Source organism: Strix aluco, chromosome 5 (genome assembly GCF_031877795.1).
Source record: "Strix aluco isolate bStrAlu1 chromosome 5, bStrAlu1.hap1, whole genome shotgun sequence".
NCBI classification, from domain to species: Eukaryota; Metazoa; Chordata; class Aves; order Strigiformes; family Strigidae; genus Strix; species Strix aluco.
This window is the reverse complement of record NC_133935.1, coordinates 51,037,494-51,056,827: the sequence shown is the minus strand read 5'-3', so window position 1 is coordinate 51,056,827 and position 19,334 is coordinate 51,037,494. Positions and strand designations below refer to the sequence as shown.

Sequence of the window (19,334 nt, the reverse complement as noted above, 5' to 3'; positions counted from 1 at the left end):
GCAACTACAATGAGGTTCCCTACAACATTTTGTGCTGGAGGCTACCATTGTGTTCAGCCAGATACAGCCAGTGTTCCAGGTGTACTGTGCAGAGCACACAGCCAGGTAGGAAACTGGCTCTCTGGCTGTGAACCACCTTAACGAATTTCAGCTTATGATGCCTCCCCCCTGCTCCTTTCCTCTTAGCAACACACACACATTTTTTATAAATGAAAGAATTCAGAGGTTCTGGAAACTTCTTAATAACTGAAGATGTTGTTTGAAGGAGAGTTGTGTGGGCTTCTTCAGTAATTGTGCATTCATAGCACATCATGAGAATTATGTTGCAGATAACTTTATAACGTTATAAGAATAATTTAAAATAATCTCATGGAGTTGGCATATTTTTGATATGTGTGGTTTCTCTCTCTGCTCAACCTTTTGTTTTCCTTCAGTGACAGCCCATACAGCGAACATGGTACATTAGAGGAAGTGGACCAGGATGCTAGTACAGAGCCCCATACCAGTGAGGACGGTATGTCTGTTGCATTACTGTGCCTTTGATGGGAGTAAGTTTTACAGGTGTTTCATGCGGGAGACCTTCTTTCTTTCCTAATTATGTCATATTTGAAAGAAGGGTATTTCAGTCCTGGTGTTCTGTAGCAAAGCCGGCATCTTTAATCTCTGTTTGTGTGCTTTTTCACTCTGATTCATCTGTGTTTGACCAGCTGTTTCCTTGTTTTCTCCTGATTTGCCCAGTCACAGGAAGGGCAAGAAAGAAACTATTTCAGTCAGCAGATATTATTTTCTGATATAATGTTACATTTTTAGTGACTCTTTATCTGTTGTCTGCAAAAACTAATCAAAAGTGTCTCTTTAAATATTTCAGCTAAGGGATATTTGCCATTCAGTGGGCTCTATTTTGATACAAATTTAAAAGCTGTTCCATCTAAAGGATTTATAACTACTGAAAAACATGTGTGTATCCCCCCACAGTGAAACTTCTGAACAATAGTCATTTGCTGTAAATATTAATCACATATACTCTGACAGTACTGGGTACAATAGATATCCATGAAAAAATTAGTACATCTCTATTATATCAGTTCGTTTTAGTCAGGTTTCCTGAAGGTGTATTTGACTGTGATGTATTTCAGTTGGACCATCCTTCAGATGTGCCTCCTGGTAACTTCTGCCCAGTTTCAAGCAAATGTAACATATGGAAGGAGGTGTCAAAATTGTTAAATAACTACCATTTTCCGGACAATTAGTAGCCAGTTAGAGGTGAAGGATTCAGAATAACACTCCCTGTAGAGAAGACCTGCAGTGTAAGCTCACTGAATATCAGGCAACCCAGACAGAGCAACCACAACACATGCACTTAGCACCAGCAGAAACAAAAGCTGCCTCAGAGCATGTATGGAAGGAGAAAGAGGAAGAGACAGAGAGGGGGAAAGGGGAGGAAAAGAACTACAGCACAGGATTTTTTTTTTTTTTTAAATAAAGGATGTCATAAGGGATACTGGTTCGGAGCTGGGACAATTGCCACAGGGAAGGGGAACAGGAAGGTGTATCTATAGGAAACCTGGCTACACTGGTCCCATTGCACACAGAACAATGTAAACAATAATTCCACTCTAGCTGTACCCGTCTGCTTTGTCACGTAGACAAGCTGTCAGTGACAGATTGCCTGTCTATTGCTCTTTGCCGAGGTGAGGAGGGACAGGCAGACTCTATCCATGCAGCTGTTTGGAGAAGAGGGACAGTTGGGTGGGCAAGCGTCACAGAAGGGGGAAAAACTGAGAATAGGAGAGAAGTCAATGTTAACCTTCTCCCTGGGGTGTATACCTGTGCTTGCACCAGCAGTAGGGAATACTGACAGTTGTACAAGACAGCCTGTGCGTGGGTTCTTCTTGACCAGCTCTGTATAGCTAAACCCACTGTCTTTCTACAACACAGCTTTGCTAATTGGGTGTGAACAAACTCATAATTGCTTTTTTTTTTTCCCAATACAGTATAGGTATACTTTATAAGAGCTCCTTCTTCCACTGAATGCCTTAAGCAAGAGTGGAAGCTGAAGAAGTCTGTCCATCTCTCATTTAGAGCAGAAGTAGTGAAATGCAGGTGACACATCACTTCAATATATTGGGGCCAACTTTGGGGTCCCGTGACCAAACTGAGAGATAAAGGCCCAAGTGGGCATGGAAAAGAAGTACAGCTTTTCAGCAGCAATCAAAAGCAGTTACTTCAAAACTGTGCCTAGGAGATGTTAAAACATCAGCAGGATCCAGAGGAACTGTACCATGGCATCTCATAGTGCATCACCTGTGCCTTGATAATCATGGGCACTACACCACCACTGTGTTGTTGTTGTAAAAGTTTTACATTCGTGTTGTGGTGCTACCTGTGTTACAACTGTGTCACTGGTGAAGACAAACCCTGAAGAGAATAGCTGTCAACAGGTCAAGTTCTGTTAAAAGATTTAACTGTTCAAGACATGGTTTTTTGTTCACCATATTGGCCAGCAACTTAATTCTAGTTGCCCCATTGCACCTTCTTAATTAATGCAGTACTGAAAGGAAGTGGACATTTGTGTTTACAGCTAAATAATTGTTAGCACAAAAATATTTGTAATCTAGGGAAATACTGCTGCAGAGATAAAGGTTAGCAAGCCTGAATCACATACAAAACGTTGTTGGTCTTTGGTTCCCAGCCTGCAAGCCCAAACCCATTTTTTTCAATGGATACGGCTTTCTGTTGTAATAGCACATTTTTCTAATGTAGGTTACAGGCTTAAAATTAAATGTATTCACCATCTCTGCACATACAGTCATGTGTTTGCCCTTTGGACAATTCCTTTTAAAAAATGTTCTTGACACCAGACATGAGAATAGGTGAGAATTCTTCAGTTTGTATATTGAACTTCGTGAGAGTCACTGACTGACCTGTGATGGACAGAAAAAAGCTTTACTAAAGGGTCTGGAGTATTTTGGGTGTTTAACGTGATTGATTCATTGATTATAAGCTGGATGCATCACTGCTAGCTGTATGTGGAGAGAGAGAAAGGGAGGCGCAACATTGCTGCTGTATTGATCCGACATGTGGTACTATTCCAGCCAAAACCAGGACAATATATAAATACTTCATAACTGCTTAGATTGCCTTTTTTTTCCCCTAAGGTTACAGGTATTCATATATTTCTGTTGATCCTGGAAAGGGAAGAGAAAAGAAGGAGATGCATTTTACTGTAGTGTTTTCAGTCTTTTTTAGATGTGCAGAAAGTATCCCTGTTAAGTAAAACATATAAATTCCTTCTTTCTCCTAAATCTGGAAATGAAATTTAATTTGTGAAGTTCAGAATATTTGTACCCAAGCTGAGATACAAAAAATATCTATCTGTAATTTTGCTGCAGAAGAACCTTTACCTGCAAGTGCCTCTGCAGTAAAGATTCAAAGGATATTGTTCATGTTTTGCTGAAGCACTTTTTAGTGTATTTCCTTTACCTTCAATTTGCTGAAGATTTTTTTATTCTTGTTGGAGGCATGTGGAAAAGGGTGACTAGGTTTGTTTTCCAAGGAAGTAAGAGAGAATTTCCTGAGGAAGTTAAATAGATGGGTTTCTCCTGGGAAAACATACATACAATTAATATCATACTGTTCATAGATATCTCATAAAAATAGGGTAAAAACTGAGATGGTAGTTCGGCAGGAAACAAAAATTACAGGGATATGTAAGACTGTAAGTTATTGTTCTGTCCCCAGCACATCGTAATTATCCTGCTTTTCAGTAGTGCATGCTGTGATCTACATTTTGCCAGATTCTGTCAACACCTTGCAACATTTCTTTGCTTTTGCTATTCCCTAGTCAGAGAACTGCTGTCCAGAGGACAGGACTTTGAGATTGCAAAGTTGCTGTTCTCTGATGGGGTGCAAAAGAGGATAAAGACATTGGGAGATAGCATCTTCCCACAGAGTTCAAGGACATACTCTATTCCGGACAGCCAGGGTACATCAGGGAGAACTGAACAAGAGCAGAGCAGAGCAACAGCAAACCCTCCCCAAAGTGCAGTGGATCTTTTCCTTAGCTCCTTGTGCCCTGAGGCGTAGAGGGCAGTGCAGTGGCACTTCAGTGCCATCACCTCTGTAGGGAGGTTAGTACTGCATCTGGCATCCCAATCCCAAAAGTAAAATTAGCACTTATGTTTCTTCTGCCCTTTCTGCTCTTCCAAGAAGTGGAAGTTTTTCCCACAGTTCTTCAGTTTGACCTAATTTTTCACTTCCATAGCATTGCCTGAGTCACTAGAGATGATAGCTGGTGAGATCCTATGTCATCAAATACTTCTTGATATTGTAGGCGAATACCCCCAGGTATGGACAGAGCAGTGCAATTACCATTTCCTTCTGAGCTGTCAGTTTTACTGTTAGACATTCAGTACCACACAGAATTTGAGTTACAAATCCCAAATACAGCTTTCATCAGCTTTGCTTTTTTGGAAATGCTTGTCTGTCATTCAGTAACCTTGATATTAGATGGTTTAGCTTTTCAAAATGCATTTATTTCTAAGAGTAACTGTCATGGTGCTTTGGTTTTAACTATTAAGGCTTGACCTATAACAAGGTGAATTACTATTTAAGTACAGTCTCAGTACTGTTTGCTACAGGAAAGTTCTCTCCATGTGAAAGCAACATTCAAGCAAAGAAAATGCCCCTTTCAAAATAATAAAACCTGTCTGAACTTACTTTTGGTTCTATTAAGAAAACTGTGTCAGATCTAGTGGGCACTCCTCTCTGAGGAGGTGGGTTTTGTTACCCAGGCAATCTAACGAACATGTCTCAGAAGTCACATCCGTTATGGTTACATTACCGATTCATACAGCTGGTCCAGTGGGGCAACTTCCTTCAGACCTCTGAGAAAGTATGTGAGTCTTGCAGGCGATGGAAGGATACAAAAAACAGATTCCCATTGTGCACCACGCTTAGATTAGTGTAATTCCACTGAGGGAGATAGAACTATTTCTAGTTTAGCCCATTAATTTGTAAATAAAAAGATCTGTATACTCAAATGTGGGATAGTATATGATCTGTTGAAATTAGCAGAGAAACAGGAAATCCCATAGCTATTCAGTGTAGGGGTTTATCAATCAATCCGGTATCCATGACCATTATCAATTACAGTCAGAGAATGTCAAAGGAAATTCTGTAGAGGAAATTTGGGATTTTCTTACTTGCTATAAAGCTTTTTTGTTTGGTTGGGGTTTTTTGCATTTTAAAGTATTACCTGTTAGTGACTGACTGGCTCTCTGAAACCTGGGAGCTTTTGCTTCTGAATTTTTGACCCCCTCTTCCATAACCCATAACATAACAACTACAGTCTGAGAACAGCATGTTCATACAGCCGTCTGCTCAGTCCTACCTGATCCCAGTAATACCTTCTTATAATGAATTCCACAAGCAACGCGCATGATATGTGTAAAAACAGCATTCTTTTGTCAGTGTTACATTATTGCCATTCAGCTTAGTATTGCCCTCTTAAACATGATGCAAGATAAAGATCTGTTTAGTTTTATTTCTTTTAATTTGGCAATAGTGTCTTTCCATGCCTGTAGTCTCTTTGTCACATCCGTACTTTCTGTTAGAAAGACTGTAGACAGAGCATCTAGAAATGAAAGCAAGATTGTATATTAGAATATACACACCAGCAGGTTTAAAGGTTTCCTAGTTTTCCAGAATGATTCTTTCTATGTCATCTTTACATTTTCTTTGCTTAAAAACATAAAACCAAGAAACCTGTCACCCCCCCACCCACCCACCAGGGAATGCCTGCCAGCAAGCCATCCAGTTGGGTGCATTTTCAGGAATTAATATTGTTATTGCTATATACTGCATTTATATAATCAAGGTCATTTCTCCCAGTGTACATTACTTTTGCATGTGTAACAGTGAATTCCCCATACCACTGTATGCCATCTCTGGAAAGTTTCCAAGTTTGTAAGCCCTGAACACCCTGCAGTTCACCACTGACAAGAGTTCTTAGCATGACTGCAGAAGCAGCAAACCACAAGACACCCTTCTGCAGGCTGGGCAAGTTATTTAAAAAATGAGCTGCAAACTATAACCTCAATAAAGGTGCTATCATTATGTTTTCATGCTGCAGGATGAAGTTAATTTTAAAAAGACATTCCTGTGCAAAATGTTGTCATAAAGGCACAGTGGCTTTCATTACCAGCCTGGTTCTTTGGGGAATTACAACCTCAGCAATTTTAATTTGCACCAGACGGAAAGTTGCTATGCTAGTCATTAGCCCAGATGTTAATTTCCATCTAAATATTGCTCAAATTATGTAAAGAAATTTGTCATTTGGGGGACTCTGAGTTATTGGAATCAGCAAAGTGTGATTTTTAAACCTGTATTTTGCAGGTTTTTCTTATGTTTTGAGTCTGTGATGACAAATTTTTTGATCTATTTGAGCTCAGGTGGTTTTGGTTTTGTGCAGAAGAAACTGGAGGTTGTTAAAATCACAGCTGTTTCACTGATGCCTGGGCACAGCTCTGAAGATACCTGCAGGCAGACATTCAGCAGGGACCCTTCACTGACATCAGTAGGTTTCCGACCCAAGTGTAGGTTACAGGATGGAGTCCATTACCCGTGTAAGGCTGAATTTACTAGCATGCTGACCGATTAGTCAGGACTGCTGTAATCAATGTTTGATTTCAGAAAACAACCAGCCTCCCCTGCAGAAACCAGAGGAATGCGGGATGCTGGAGCAGGCAGAGCTGTCTTAGGCAACTTCAGGCCACACAGGGACTACCCCTGTGGAGGAGTCATCCTTAGGCAGTCTGGAGCTGTCTGCCTCACTCTAAAAGAGTGTTAAGGAAGCAGATTAAGTTAAGGAAGCACTAGGCTTCAGTGTTGTGTAAAACACTAGGTTTTCACTAGGTCTGCATACTCGTCACATAAAAGAAATCTCATAGCCCAACTGGGCAGAGTAGCCCTACTCATACACAGGGAAATCCTGTCTTCCTTCCTTTGCCACGGCAGATGTTAAAGGCACTCACAGTTACTTTTCCTTTATCACACTTCCTTGGGCCTCTTGATTATTCATCTGAGTTTGTTCATCTTGTTTTCAGAGGTCTTCATTGCCTGGCCTCCATCCCACTCCCCAGCCATGAAGGAGTCCTTGCAGCAGGAGGCAGAGGCCTCTCTCCCAGCAGCAGCTGTTGTAACATTTGAATATGCTGTTATGTTTTCTGCAGCTTGCAAAGCAACCCAGATGTTTCACACCTGGGGCACAGATTAATTGTGTTTCTTTGTAAGGGATATATTATAACTACAGCCTGAAGTCTGCCTTAGCTCAGCTGATCTCTGTCAGCTCTGCTCAATAAGAATGAGCACTGAGAAAATGTAATAAATGGGTTCTATGAAACCAAAATGAGCAGGAAAGCCAGTGTGGAATCTGGTATCTGTTCTTCTTCCCTCCCTACCCAGAGTGCGAGCCCATAGAAGCTATAGCCAAGTTTGACTACGCTGGAAGATCTACACGAGAACTCTCTTTCAAGAAAGGAGCTTCCCTTCTGCTCTATCACCGAGCATCTGAAGACTGGTGGGAAGGAAGGCACAATGGAATTGATGGCCTTGTCCCTCACCAGTACATAGTGGTGCAGGATATGTAAGCAGTGTCTGGTGTGACTAGGTTACTGGTGGGGTGTAAAGCATGCTGAAGCAATTAACAAAGTGATTTCCAAATGGGACAGAAATTTGAAGGCTCAGATAGATTAAACATTTGCCTTCTATGCAGGATGCCTCTGTCTTTATTGCCCTGAATTGACAGCTCTTAATCAAAAGTCACTACTAGGCTAAGATACTTTGTTTATGGATACGTTCCCAGTACATTAAGAGACAGATGCTGCTGCACCTATTTTAATTTGACTGTCTCTTTGTAGCAATTGCTGACGTTTAAATTCAGAATAGCAGGGGCTGGAGAAATGCAGCCCTGAACTCCTGTTTTACAGCATTAAGCATGTGCTTTGCCAAGGGTGACAAAATTCTTCTTTACAGAAAGGTTACACTCAAAATATAAAGAGTTCAGTAAACAGAAGGATTATAAGTAATTTTTGGAGACATGAAGGAGCTGCAGTGCATTATAACGTGCCTGCTTTTCTTAAGGGGATTAAAATCTAGGAGTGCCAGGATGCTCTTTGTCACATTTAACTGGCTGACTTCTCATCTCACCATGTGTGTTCTGTTCAGGGATGATACTTTCTCAGATACACTGAGCCAAAAAGCAGATAGTGAGGCCAGCAGCGGACCCATAACTGAGGATAAGTCATCATCAAAGGACATGAACTCTCCCACTGACCGTCACTCTGACGTGTATTTAGGAAGGTAAGCTTGAGCATAACATGTTTTCAGTAGTACTGCTCACAGCTCAGGTAACACAGCAATTAATTTTCCATGTGCTTATGGTGGGTCACTACAACTTGTCCCATAACCACTTCTTCATTGGTGCAGGCAAAGAAAGAGATCAGAACCTCCACCTCCTTTACGACGCCCCGGCAGGAGCAGTGACGGTCACTGCCCCGTACACCCACCTCACCCTCTCTCCAACTCGTCCGTGGAGCTAGGTTCCCCCAACCTGGCAACTCACTGCAGTCCCAGAGCCCTCCTTCAAAATCGCAGCTTCAATGCTGACAGCCCTGAAAGGCGACGTAGACCTGGACATGGCAGTCTCACTAACATCAGTAGGCACGATTCTCTAAAGAAGATTGATAGCCCTCCAATTAGAAGATCTACATCATCTGGTCAGTACACAGGTTTCAATGACCATAAACCACTGGACCCAGAGTCAATAGCTCAGGTTTGTGTCTTTTTTATTTTATGTCACTCTCTGATTTTCTGAGGAGCAAGTCTCGGTGAACAGCATAGCAGAGCACATACACTGGTAGGAGTGGGTGTGCAGGAGAATATCCTACTCAGCTTTCTAAAGAGTGTGTGTGAAAGAAGATGCATTAAGGGATCCTGGATAGAAGAAGCACAAGGGGAAATAGACATTGCAGAAGCAATAAAAAGAAATTATTTTCCATTATACTGTAATGAAATTGCCTCTGCCACACGGAACGCTAGGATAGTGTATAATTACAACAGCTACGTAAATCGCTGTGCTCTGATGAAGGCTGGCCTATTCTAACTTGCATGTGATTAGTGTTCAATTATTTCTCAGTATTACGGTATGCAGAAGAGTGCTCTGACTGGCTAGTAGCGACCATTGCCATTCACAGCACAGATTTACATTCCAGGGTCTTGTGGATTTTACGTAGTTTTCATGTAGTTCATATATAGTTCATACCATATGTTGATTTGATGCTTGTAGTTGTGCCTAAGAACATGATGTGCAAGATGTTGCACCTGCATAAATCATGGGCCATCTCACCTCTGTGTGAACACTCACCTGTCTCATTCCTGGCAGGGAAGAGGTGAGGATGGAATAGGGAGCACCCTGATCATCAAACTGGTCTGTTGTACAGAGCTGGTAACAGCTTTTGAGCAAATAGATACCACCATCTTCAAAACTCACATTTTGTCTAGGTAGAATAACATGATTACTAGGGGCACCCTGAGGGTACAGTATGATTGCAAAACTATTTTACAATAACACTAACACTCATGTTTTAAAATCTAATGTACTGGCAATGCTTGCTTTCAAACTTTGCTTCCAACAAGGGATAGAAGGGACTGTCATGCTTGGTCAGAAAGCTGAATCCAAGTATTAGAGTTAGAAAGCATGAATGTTGTTACTGTTTTATTTTACTCTATTATTTGTTTACCTTCCTGGAACCACATACAGTGCTGATTGGCTTAAGCTACTTTTTTTTTAATGCCTAGACTAGTGATCATTCCACAATAAAAGAACCCAGATTTTGATTAAACTATATGAAAGTCACTGTGAGCAAGCAGGGAATACCAGATATTCTAACCTTAGTTGTATCTCAGTACCACTGAAAAGTAGTAAATTAATGTCTTGGTGCATTCTTTTAGCATTTGTGCCAGAAATTCTGTTGAAAAAAAGAATTTCTTAGGTAAGCTCACTGAATATCTTGCAGTTTATTCTGCTTAAGATTTAACTCAGAGAAACAAGAGGAGAGAAGAGCTGATAGACACACAGGCTTTATTTTGTTACAAAACCAGGTTTGATAATCCGTATGAGGGAATACAGATCCTGAACATCTGAGGTACTAGATGAGGAGAGCAGTTAGCTAACAGTTAGCAAATGGACTAAAATCTTTACATCTGTCAGTACCCAAGAGATGACAGAAATCTTCACACTTAAAAACAATGCTAAGCAAATATACATTGTCCTGACAGTTACTTAATAAAATGGCTTGCAGGTTTTGGTTTAATGGATTTTTTTAATTCTCTCATGTAAATAAGTTAAATATTTGTAATGTCCAGCCAAAGCTGCCATGTTGTCAATCGTAGTGTCTTTCAAGTAAATCTGGTGGAAATTGGTTTTAGCACTATAATATTTGTTAAAGAGAGGATGGTTGGCAAATTAATTCATGCATTTCTCACCCCCTCTCCTTGCTCCTCCGGTGCTTTGCATTCAGTAGTGATTCGAATGACATGCCACTTTCTCTGTGCTCTGACCCAGGACATCGAGGAGACAATGAACACAGCGCTGAACGAGCTCCGTGAGCTGGAGCGGCAGAGCTCGGCGAAGCACGCCCCGGATGTCGTGTTGGACACCTTGGAACAAATGAAAAACACCCCCACCCCTGCCACCTCCACAGAGTCACTCAGCCCTCTCCACAGCGTTGTTTTAAGGAGCTCTGAGCCTCAGATCCGCCGTAGCACTAGTTCTTCCAGTGACACCATGAGTACTTTCAAGCCCATGGTGGCCCCTAGAATGGGAGTGCAGCTGAAACCTCCTGCTCTTAGGCCAAAACCTATTGTTCTTCCAAAAACAAATCCTAGCATAGGGCCTTCCCCTCCTTCCCAGGGTCCAGCCGACAAATCTTGCACAATGTAGACAGCTCAGCCACCCACAGTGCCCGACTGGGATATGCTAGGGAAAGGGATGGATTAATGATAGAAGTCAGGGCTCCGTAACATCGTTTGTTCATGTTTGTAACTGGAGAGGCTTTGTTTTTCAGTGTTTTTGAATGTATTGTCTGAAACTAGCTACATTAACATGGGCATTTGTATTTTGTATGGTTTCAATTAAAAGAAAAACTGGACAGTTGTGCATCATTTTAAAAAACAAACATAGACTTACTTGAAAACTTGATGCTGCACCGTTTGTAATAAAAACAACACGGATCACAGCTTGCCACATTGTACCATACTTCACAGTCTTACTGTAGCTATATAATAACAGATCCTGCACAAAACTATGGGGTGGGTGGGTCAGGGGAGGAGGGACCTCTCATTTCTGGGTCACCAAACCAAATCTCAAGCAGGTTAGTAAGAAATGAAATATAGCATGTGAGGATTAAGTGTCTGTGTGGAATGTCTAAGTCATCTCAGTCCACATTTCTTATTTAAGACACACCAAAAAAAACCCCACCAAACCCTCACAACTCATAATTGGCACTGAGTTTTAGCTTTCTTGTTGGCAGTCTCACTAGAGACGAGTGTTGGATGGATCTGGAGATCACACTGCTCTCACCAATGAAAAGCAGCATTCCAGGTCACAGCCAAAGCACATCTCCAGGACAGTATCTAGAAACTCCTTTTGCTGCCCTCTGTAATAGTGTACCTTTTCCCATGAAGCTAGCCCTTCGTTCCCCAATACCACATTTTTCACAAAAGCTAAATTCATTTAGAGTTCATAGTTGAGCGAGCCAGGCTCTGGGGAGTACGTGAACCTGTTGGTCCATTAGGGAGGCTGATAGGCGATTAAAAGGATCAACTACACAGTAATTCAGCAAAGTATCCCATTGACTTTATTGCTCAGCGTCCAATTAAAGACACGATTTGAGTCATAATAGTTGGAGTTTCGAGCTGACCTCGCTCCGCTGGCTGCCTTGCACAGCGCAAACACGGTTTGCTGACGGCAGCAAGACAGGGGCTCTCTGAAGAGGGACTACCTCCTGCCAGCGATGCCGGGGTCACTCACGGGACAGACGGCTGTGTTTCTACCACCTAGATTCAAAGCCGACGAAAGTTTTCCATAACTGCTTTGCACCCCTTCCCCTTTGTTTTTTTAAATGACAGAAATCAGTACCTTTCTTATGTCTGTGTGAGTGACAACTGTCAACTTTGCTTAGCGCTCTGTTGTTAAACTTTGTTAGGCGTGAACTAAATGTACAGCTGTTTTGCACACTGCAACAGTAAGCCATAACATTATTTCTGTGAATATATTTTCTGGCATCCAATCCATAAAATAAGTTTCAGTGAAGAAGATGGGGAAAAAAAAAAATCTGTTGTGGTACAGTACAACTGACTTTAAGCAAGATCTGTCTTTCCACATATTCTTTAAGATCTCACAGTTGGAAAGCTTGAAGTTTACCACTCGCTATACATAAACAATTGAGTTTGGGAGGAGAAGAATAGTGATAAAATTTGATAGGTGTGATTACTGAGGTGACAGGAGCAATTTCCTGTTGTTACTTAGGAGCAACTTACTCCTGCTCTGGTTTACACCCTGTAGATAGGTACTGCAAAGCCCCAGGTGTGAAGTACCCCATGAACCGCCTCTGAGAACCAAACTGCTCCTGGTATTTGCAAACCTTTTTCAACCCTGCCACAGACTTCACAGGCATCTAGGTTAGAGGCAAATTCTTAATCCACCACAGCGGATTGTGCAGCATTGGTCAGTGAACCTCCAGCCCTCTCAACTGTACTGCCTAGTCCTAATACCAGGGCAAGAGCCTAAGCCAGGCCAGCCCCAGCTGCAGCCCAGCACTGGTCTATAGGGTCTGTTCACTTGGTTGGGACCAGAAGATATTTTCAAGTAGTTCCCCAATTTACTAGAATCAGTGGAACAAACTGGAATTTCAGCTTTCATCTACATGCAGTTTTAGTCTAGCATTTTTAAATTAACCCACCTGGCATAATTGAGATGGATACCTGTATCTTTAAATTGCATAGGGAATTTTGTATGTTTAAATAACTGTACTGGACTCCATAATGCTTATATTAGAAATTGTTTAGCAAAAGAAAATATTAGAAACAGTGCTTTAGTGAATGCATCCACTTAGTGCATTCACACAGTTAAATGTGTAGTTTGATGGTTATTATAGATACTTAAAAGTATAGTAAGTGGATATGTAACAGGAAAGACTGCTACAACTACAGACGTACTAAAGGGTAACTCCTGCACACCTAATCCAATCAGTATTGTCCCTTACTGTCAAGGTTGATAAACTGCAGTACTGGTAGCTTCCTGCTTGTTGACTGTTACCTAATTGTGTCAATGTACATCTGTAGTATGTACATGTGAAAGTGCCTTTAAATTTTAGAGGAGCTTTAGCCTTGCTCTTGTACTGTTGCATTTCCATTGCATCCCTCCCTGTTTGTGTATGGCTGCATTCCCATTGCATTCCTTCCACTCTCAAAGAACAAATAAAAACATGGAAATTTCACGGTTCTGGAAGAGAAATGTACTGTTAATCTGTTGTGACAATGCACTTTTATGTATAGTACTGTACATTTTTGGCATGTACCATTACAAGCTTCAGTATACATTCAGGTTTGTTCCTCATAGTGTATCTTTATAATAAAGAAGATTGTTCTGTCTGTGCGTGTAGTTTTGCTGGGTAAACTGCTGTATCTTCTGACGTGGATTGCCAATCTACCTTTACCTTCCACATAAAGGGAAAACAACCAGCATCCCCCAGCCACCCACACCCCACCCTGCATCAGGTCCCATCACCATCTTGGCCTGAAGATGTGCTTGTCCCCAGACAGGCTCCTACCTGACTTAAAGAACACCATCCCCATAAGCTCACACAGGTCCCTCCGTACCTGAAGACCCCCCACAAAGAGCCATCAACCTCACACAGTTCTGCCTTAGCACCCATCAAGGGCGGCCAACCCCACTCCTGCCGGCTGCGTGACACCCCTGACACCCATTCGGCCAACACTCTGCCACAACCCTCCTGTTCCCCGCGGGAGAAACTGGGTGGAAGAAAAAACAAGACTCCAGCTTCCACATTTTAAAAACACTGTCCCAGAGTGAAAAGGGAAAAAAGGTCTCCCTGGGGGCATTCCTTACAGCAGAAGAAGGGGGGACGCAGAGTGCCACAGGTCAAGGTTATCTTTAGTGAACACATGTCTGAGTGGTGGTGGCCATACACATACCTCCAGAGCTGGCTCCAGGAACCAGGGGCTGTCAGTGTCAGGCTGATGGCTGCAGGAGGGACCGTCAGCCATGGATCAGATGCTGTCGAGAACAATTCCTGGGCTTGGACTGCGGCTGCCTGGACAGGCCCGCCGTGCTGCCCAACTTATATGCATTGAGGGTGAGAAGAGCTACTTGGAAATGCACTTCCAATCTTTGCTTAAAAAAAAATTAGGGGCAGGAGCTGCAGCTGAAGGGGTTGGTTTTAAAGTCATCTCTGGTTGTGGTTGAGGATCACCACCTGCCAGAGGGGAAGAAGGAGATGTATGTCAGGCAGTGTGGGGTGGTATGGGAGGATGGGCACGCCAGCCACCTCGACTCAGAGTAGGGCTTTCATTCTTGACACTGGGAAAGCTGCCGTAATGCAACTGTTCGTTAGTGGACTCATTGATCAGTCTGTGGTGGCAGCCTTTGTACCACAGTGTCCAGTGACCTACTTTGGGTATTTCTTCTTGTCCCCTACTGCACAAAAGCTGACTTAAGAAATTCAGGAGGGAACAGCAAAGGTCATTCCTCATTCAAGGTTCTGCACAGCCCAGAAGACTTGTAACCCAATTTCCACAGTCAGCCCCTACACTCTTGAGGAGAGAGGCTTCTGTGGTGGCTTTTAATCTGTCTCAAAATAAATAAGAAAACACAAGAAGCAGCATCTCCTCCTGTTGTGTAATGTGAAGTTTTGCTGTTGTGCTGCGCTGACTTCTTAGCTTGCTTCTAGGTTTTGTAGTGGAAAAAACTCAGCTCTCACGGAGACAGCCAAAGGTTTTGGCAGGTGACTAGGGAACGGCTAACTTTACTGGCACTCAGAAAAGCAAAGGGATGATGAGTTGTTTTGCTTAGAAAAGTGTATTAACTGTGCGGACAATGAGCAGCAGTGGCAGCAGGGTGTTCAGTTCTCGGGCCACTGCTGAAAATTGCTGTTTCAAGCCCTGTGCGTCTCCAGGACACAGCACTGCCCTGGCCTGCACAAACGCCTCCTCAGCCAGCATAAGGAAACCATGAAGGTTCAGCCCAGGTTTTAAGTTCTCTTTGGAAAAGACGCATGGTTTTTTTGCTTACTTTGCATCTCAAGGGAACTTACCCTGCCCAGAAGGAGCCACAGTCACTCTGCTCAGTCACTGCTACTCCGTGGGACTAGCCTTGATGTTAGTCTGGATAGTACTGGTACATGGGGAACAACTGAAATCAGACAAAGTATTAACTAGTGATGGTACAGGATGAAAGTACCATTCTTGTAGCTAGGAATATTGCTTTTTTCATTAACATGGCTCTTCGGGGAAAAAAATTAAATATCTATGAAAGCCCAAATAGATCAACAATTTAGCATCTTAAAATCCAGTTAGCTAAAACAGTTCAATTACTGTTAAAAAACCCCAAACCTAACACTAAGTTTTAGACATACCATTGTAATTGCAGCTTCTCCCTTGCTTTCTGTTTCACTTGAGGGTGTTTGCAGATCATGCTGCTGACAGTGCCAATCTCTGCCAGCACTATGGCTCCAGCAGACCCAGCATGAGCAGGTTTTCCTGCCAGGGGGCTGCAATGCTGGGATCCTTATGACATGGATGTGCCACTCACTCTCTCCACCACAGTGCCACAGCCTGCCTGGACTGCAATGGCCTTGGCCTCAGCCTGGATCACACTGTCCCCCCCTCCCAGGCCCCCCAGCACACAGCCCTGCTGGATACCCCACCTCCCTCTGACAGCCCCTCTCTCCCCCTGGCCCCAGCAGTGCTACTGTAACCCTAGCACAGTATTTCAGTTCCTCTCATCCAGCCATCCTACTGATCAACAAGGCCAAAACTGGTGGAAAGGAAAATAGAAAACGGCAGGTCAAGGGCCAAGCCATCTGATGCACCATCCCAGCCAGACAGGAGAGCAAAATTTGTGTAGTGGCACTAAGCCGTACTTAAGGGAGAAGAGAGCGATGTATTTCCTTACCTTCTCACTCACATGACAGATATGGCGAGAGCTGGCAGGCCCACAGGCTGGAAGGTGACATGCAGAATGCGATGCTGACTGAGGGATAAACTAGGTCCATCTGAATTAGACAAGTCAGCGGGTTTTCTCTCACCTTTCTCAACGCATACATACAAATAAAAAAATGCAGGAATACAGTTTTTATGCCTAACTCTGCAGTCAGCTGAGCCTGTGCCCCATGGCTGCACAAGGACAGTGCATCCCCAGTTAGGCTGCAGTCATCTCCCAGCAGGGTCAGGCCACACTAGTCACCACTGACACCCAAGAGAGGCTTTTTGGTCTGGGGTTAGAGGTTGGTCCTTTTTCCTTTTTTTAATTAACAAACTGCATTGATTTATTTTTCTTTTCAAGTAGCGTGGCAATGGAATAAGTGTGAAGTACAAGGCAACACAAATTCAGCTCTAAAATATGAAGTTATGCTGTACAAAGGAGGTCAGACACTTGTGGGATTGAAATCAATAGTAGCTGCACTCAGTACAGCAGCATGGGTAAACCAAACGCAAACCCTGCCTGTTCTTATTTCCGTGGAGCAGATCGATTCCTCCCTTAATATCTGCCACATGCATTTTCAGTAGTGTACACTGACACCTATAAACACTGACCAAACAACATAAAATGGTGGTTTACATTAATTTGAATGAATTAGCCTCTGGGAGGGACAAATCATGGGGACCAGCACTGCTCTGGAGGGAAATAAGACAGTCATTGAAATGGTTGTTTTTCTGACAGTGACTTCCTGATTGCAACGAAATAGCATTAACGTGGAGATTGTTACCAGAGCCATGAACAGTGAATTTAAATGTGCTAAAGGTGAAAAATACCTAAAATTCTTCATAACTTTGACCAAGGACTGCTAAGTACTGTAAAACAACTCAGTGCAACACATTTTGTTTTTTCCTGTCTACAACGTTTGCAGAGATAGCCCTTACAGTAGTACACCAGCACCCTTGGCAACCAGCACCAAGGTGAACACAACAGGGTTATCCACCAATACCTTTAGGTTTAAGCTGCATTTCACTTGAACAGTTTTCTCAGCTCTTTAAATATTTTTTCCTGAACTCCAAGAATGTGTCAAAACTTAATTTCAGACCTAGTGTCAAGACCTTTTTTTAATTTGTCACACACATCACAAGTCTTATTTTATGGCTAAATTAAAGTTAGTCTGAACAAAATCGGTTCACGTACAAGGTTACAGTTGGGGATTAAAACGTGGCTAGGCTGGGGCTTCCAAATCACATAGTTAATTCTGAACTCTCCTCCATTCCCTTTCCAAAATTACAAATTTAAAATAAATAAATAAATAAATACGCACATGTAATTTCTTGAAAGCATAGAGCCAGGCATATTGCAAAATTCCTACTGCGTGTTTTATTTCTGGTTAAGAAAATACAGTAATGCAGCCTGTTGGGGGGGTAAGCCCTCCCTCCCTGCACAGCCCCAACAGCAGGTGAGAGGGGAGCACAGTGGCAGACAGGAGCATGGGGGACACAACCCAGCCCCATTGGAGGGACCCCTATTTTCACATACCCACAGGACCACCTCTCTCCTGCATCCCCAGGCTGGCAGCAACGCGGGTCCTGCCCAGCTTTCTCCTGCCAGACCCAGAGCAATGTTTTACCCTGATACTGTCATTACACCTCAGTCCTTCAAAATGCTCCCAGTATTAAAAATGAACTTACTTTGTCAAATACTAGAAGTTTAGGAATAATATAGTTTCTTATGTACTGTAGGCCTAAATGCCATTCATATCTGTGTACATCCATGAGGTGTACACATGAAAATTTATGTTCAGTGAAGCAGCAGCTGATTTACAAGCTTTTCTATAGAAACCTAAGTTTCTTCTGTACCTGCATTGAAATATTGGTTCTCTGGTTTGACCTCTATAGAAATATCTTGATTTTCTGTTTAAAAGTCATCAGTTTCGGTGTTTGCTTTTTCACTGGCTTTACTTTTTCCTACTTCAGAGGTGTACCAGCAGGCTCAAGTATTTAAATGCAATTTTTGTGTGCACTATAGATCCATCTTCAATAGCAGGTACTTTTATTATTACTTTAAAGTAAACTCAGTTTTTCCAGAAATCTATTAGCAATGCTAGTCATAGAATAATTCAGTTATGCTTAATGTAGTTTTCATTCTTAGTTAAATAAAATTGATGAGAAGGCAATTCCTGCAGATATTTAACTTTTTCCCAATATTTCTCTTTTTTTGGTGAAAAAATAAAGAGTTCTGCTCAGGCCTTACAAATTTCCCAGCAGCTGCCAGCCATCCCAGATGTTAGCTGAGCAAGGAGCCCTGTTTGAGGGTGCCTGTGCTGGGTGGCAGCGCTACCCTGGTCCCTGCACCATGACTTCTGGTGCTCACCCCACCAACAGCTCTGATCATAGCAACATCAGTAGGACATTCTCCCGCTCTGTTAACCTGAATGAGAATATCACATCTATACATCTCCCTTAATACAGTCCGAATCCCATGTGGTGTAGTCCACATAAAGCAGCATTCAAATGCTGCAGGAGTCAATCCTCACCTTGCTCTCTTGGAGGAGGACTGGAGGCAAATGTGCAACCTGTGCCATCCCTACAAAGCTACTGAGTGTCAGACATCACCCCTGAGGCTCTTTGCCCTCCTTTGCTAAAACCAACACGAGCATCTCCAGTGCCTGCAGTGGCTCAGGTTTCCCCCCTACATCCAGGGCACCCACTTCTTCAAAGCGCTGGGAACAGCCATGTCTCAGCTGATAAAAGGAAGGATCCCATTATCAAATAAAATCATATCAGGCAGGAAAAACATATTTGCATGTGGCAGAAATCCTCCCAGAACAAGGTGCTGCAATTCTGTGAAAGGAAATATAAATCACTTTGCCATTATGCCTACATGCAGGAATATTTTTCAGTGTTTCTTGCAGTACCCTGAGTAGCAGTCAGGGATAATCTGGTTTGTTCATAACTTCTGTCAAGATAGCACTGAAGTGAGATCAGTGCTCTTCTCTCCCTAGGCATTTGTAATTCAGTCCTGATCTCTCAGAAATGTTATTCGTTACATC

General features: G+C 42.6%; 1 protein-coding gene across 4 annotated transcripts in view; it reads left to right on the top strand.

Moving 5' to 3' along the window:
- The window catches only part of SRGAP1 (SLIT-ROBO Rho GTPase activating protein 1), a 156,373-nt gene extending 142,660 nt beyond the window's left edge, over positions 1-13,713 (top strand). For 3 of the 4 annotated variants that reach the window (XM_074827315.1, XM_074827318.1, XM_074827317.1), the window contains 5 exons: positions 435-514; positions 7,465-7,645; positions 8,227-8,361; positions 8,488-8,833; positions 10,625-13,713. In XM_074827315.1, the coding sequence (XP_074683416.1) occupies positions 435-514; positions 7,465-7,645; positions 8,227-8,361; positions 8,488-8,833; positions 10,625-11,002 (1,120 nt within the window). In that variant the 3' untranslated portion in view covers positions 11,003-13,713. The remainder of the gene's footprint in view (positions 1-434; positions 515-7,464; positions 7,646-8,226; positions 8,362-8,487; positions 8,834-10,624) is intronic. The other variant, XM_074827316.1, reaches the window with a different exon arrangement.
- The last annotated feature ends 5,621 nt before the right edge of the window (positions 13,714-19,334 follow it).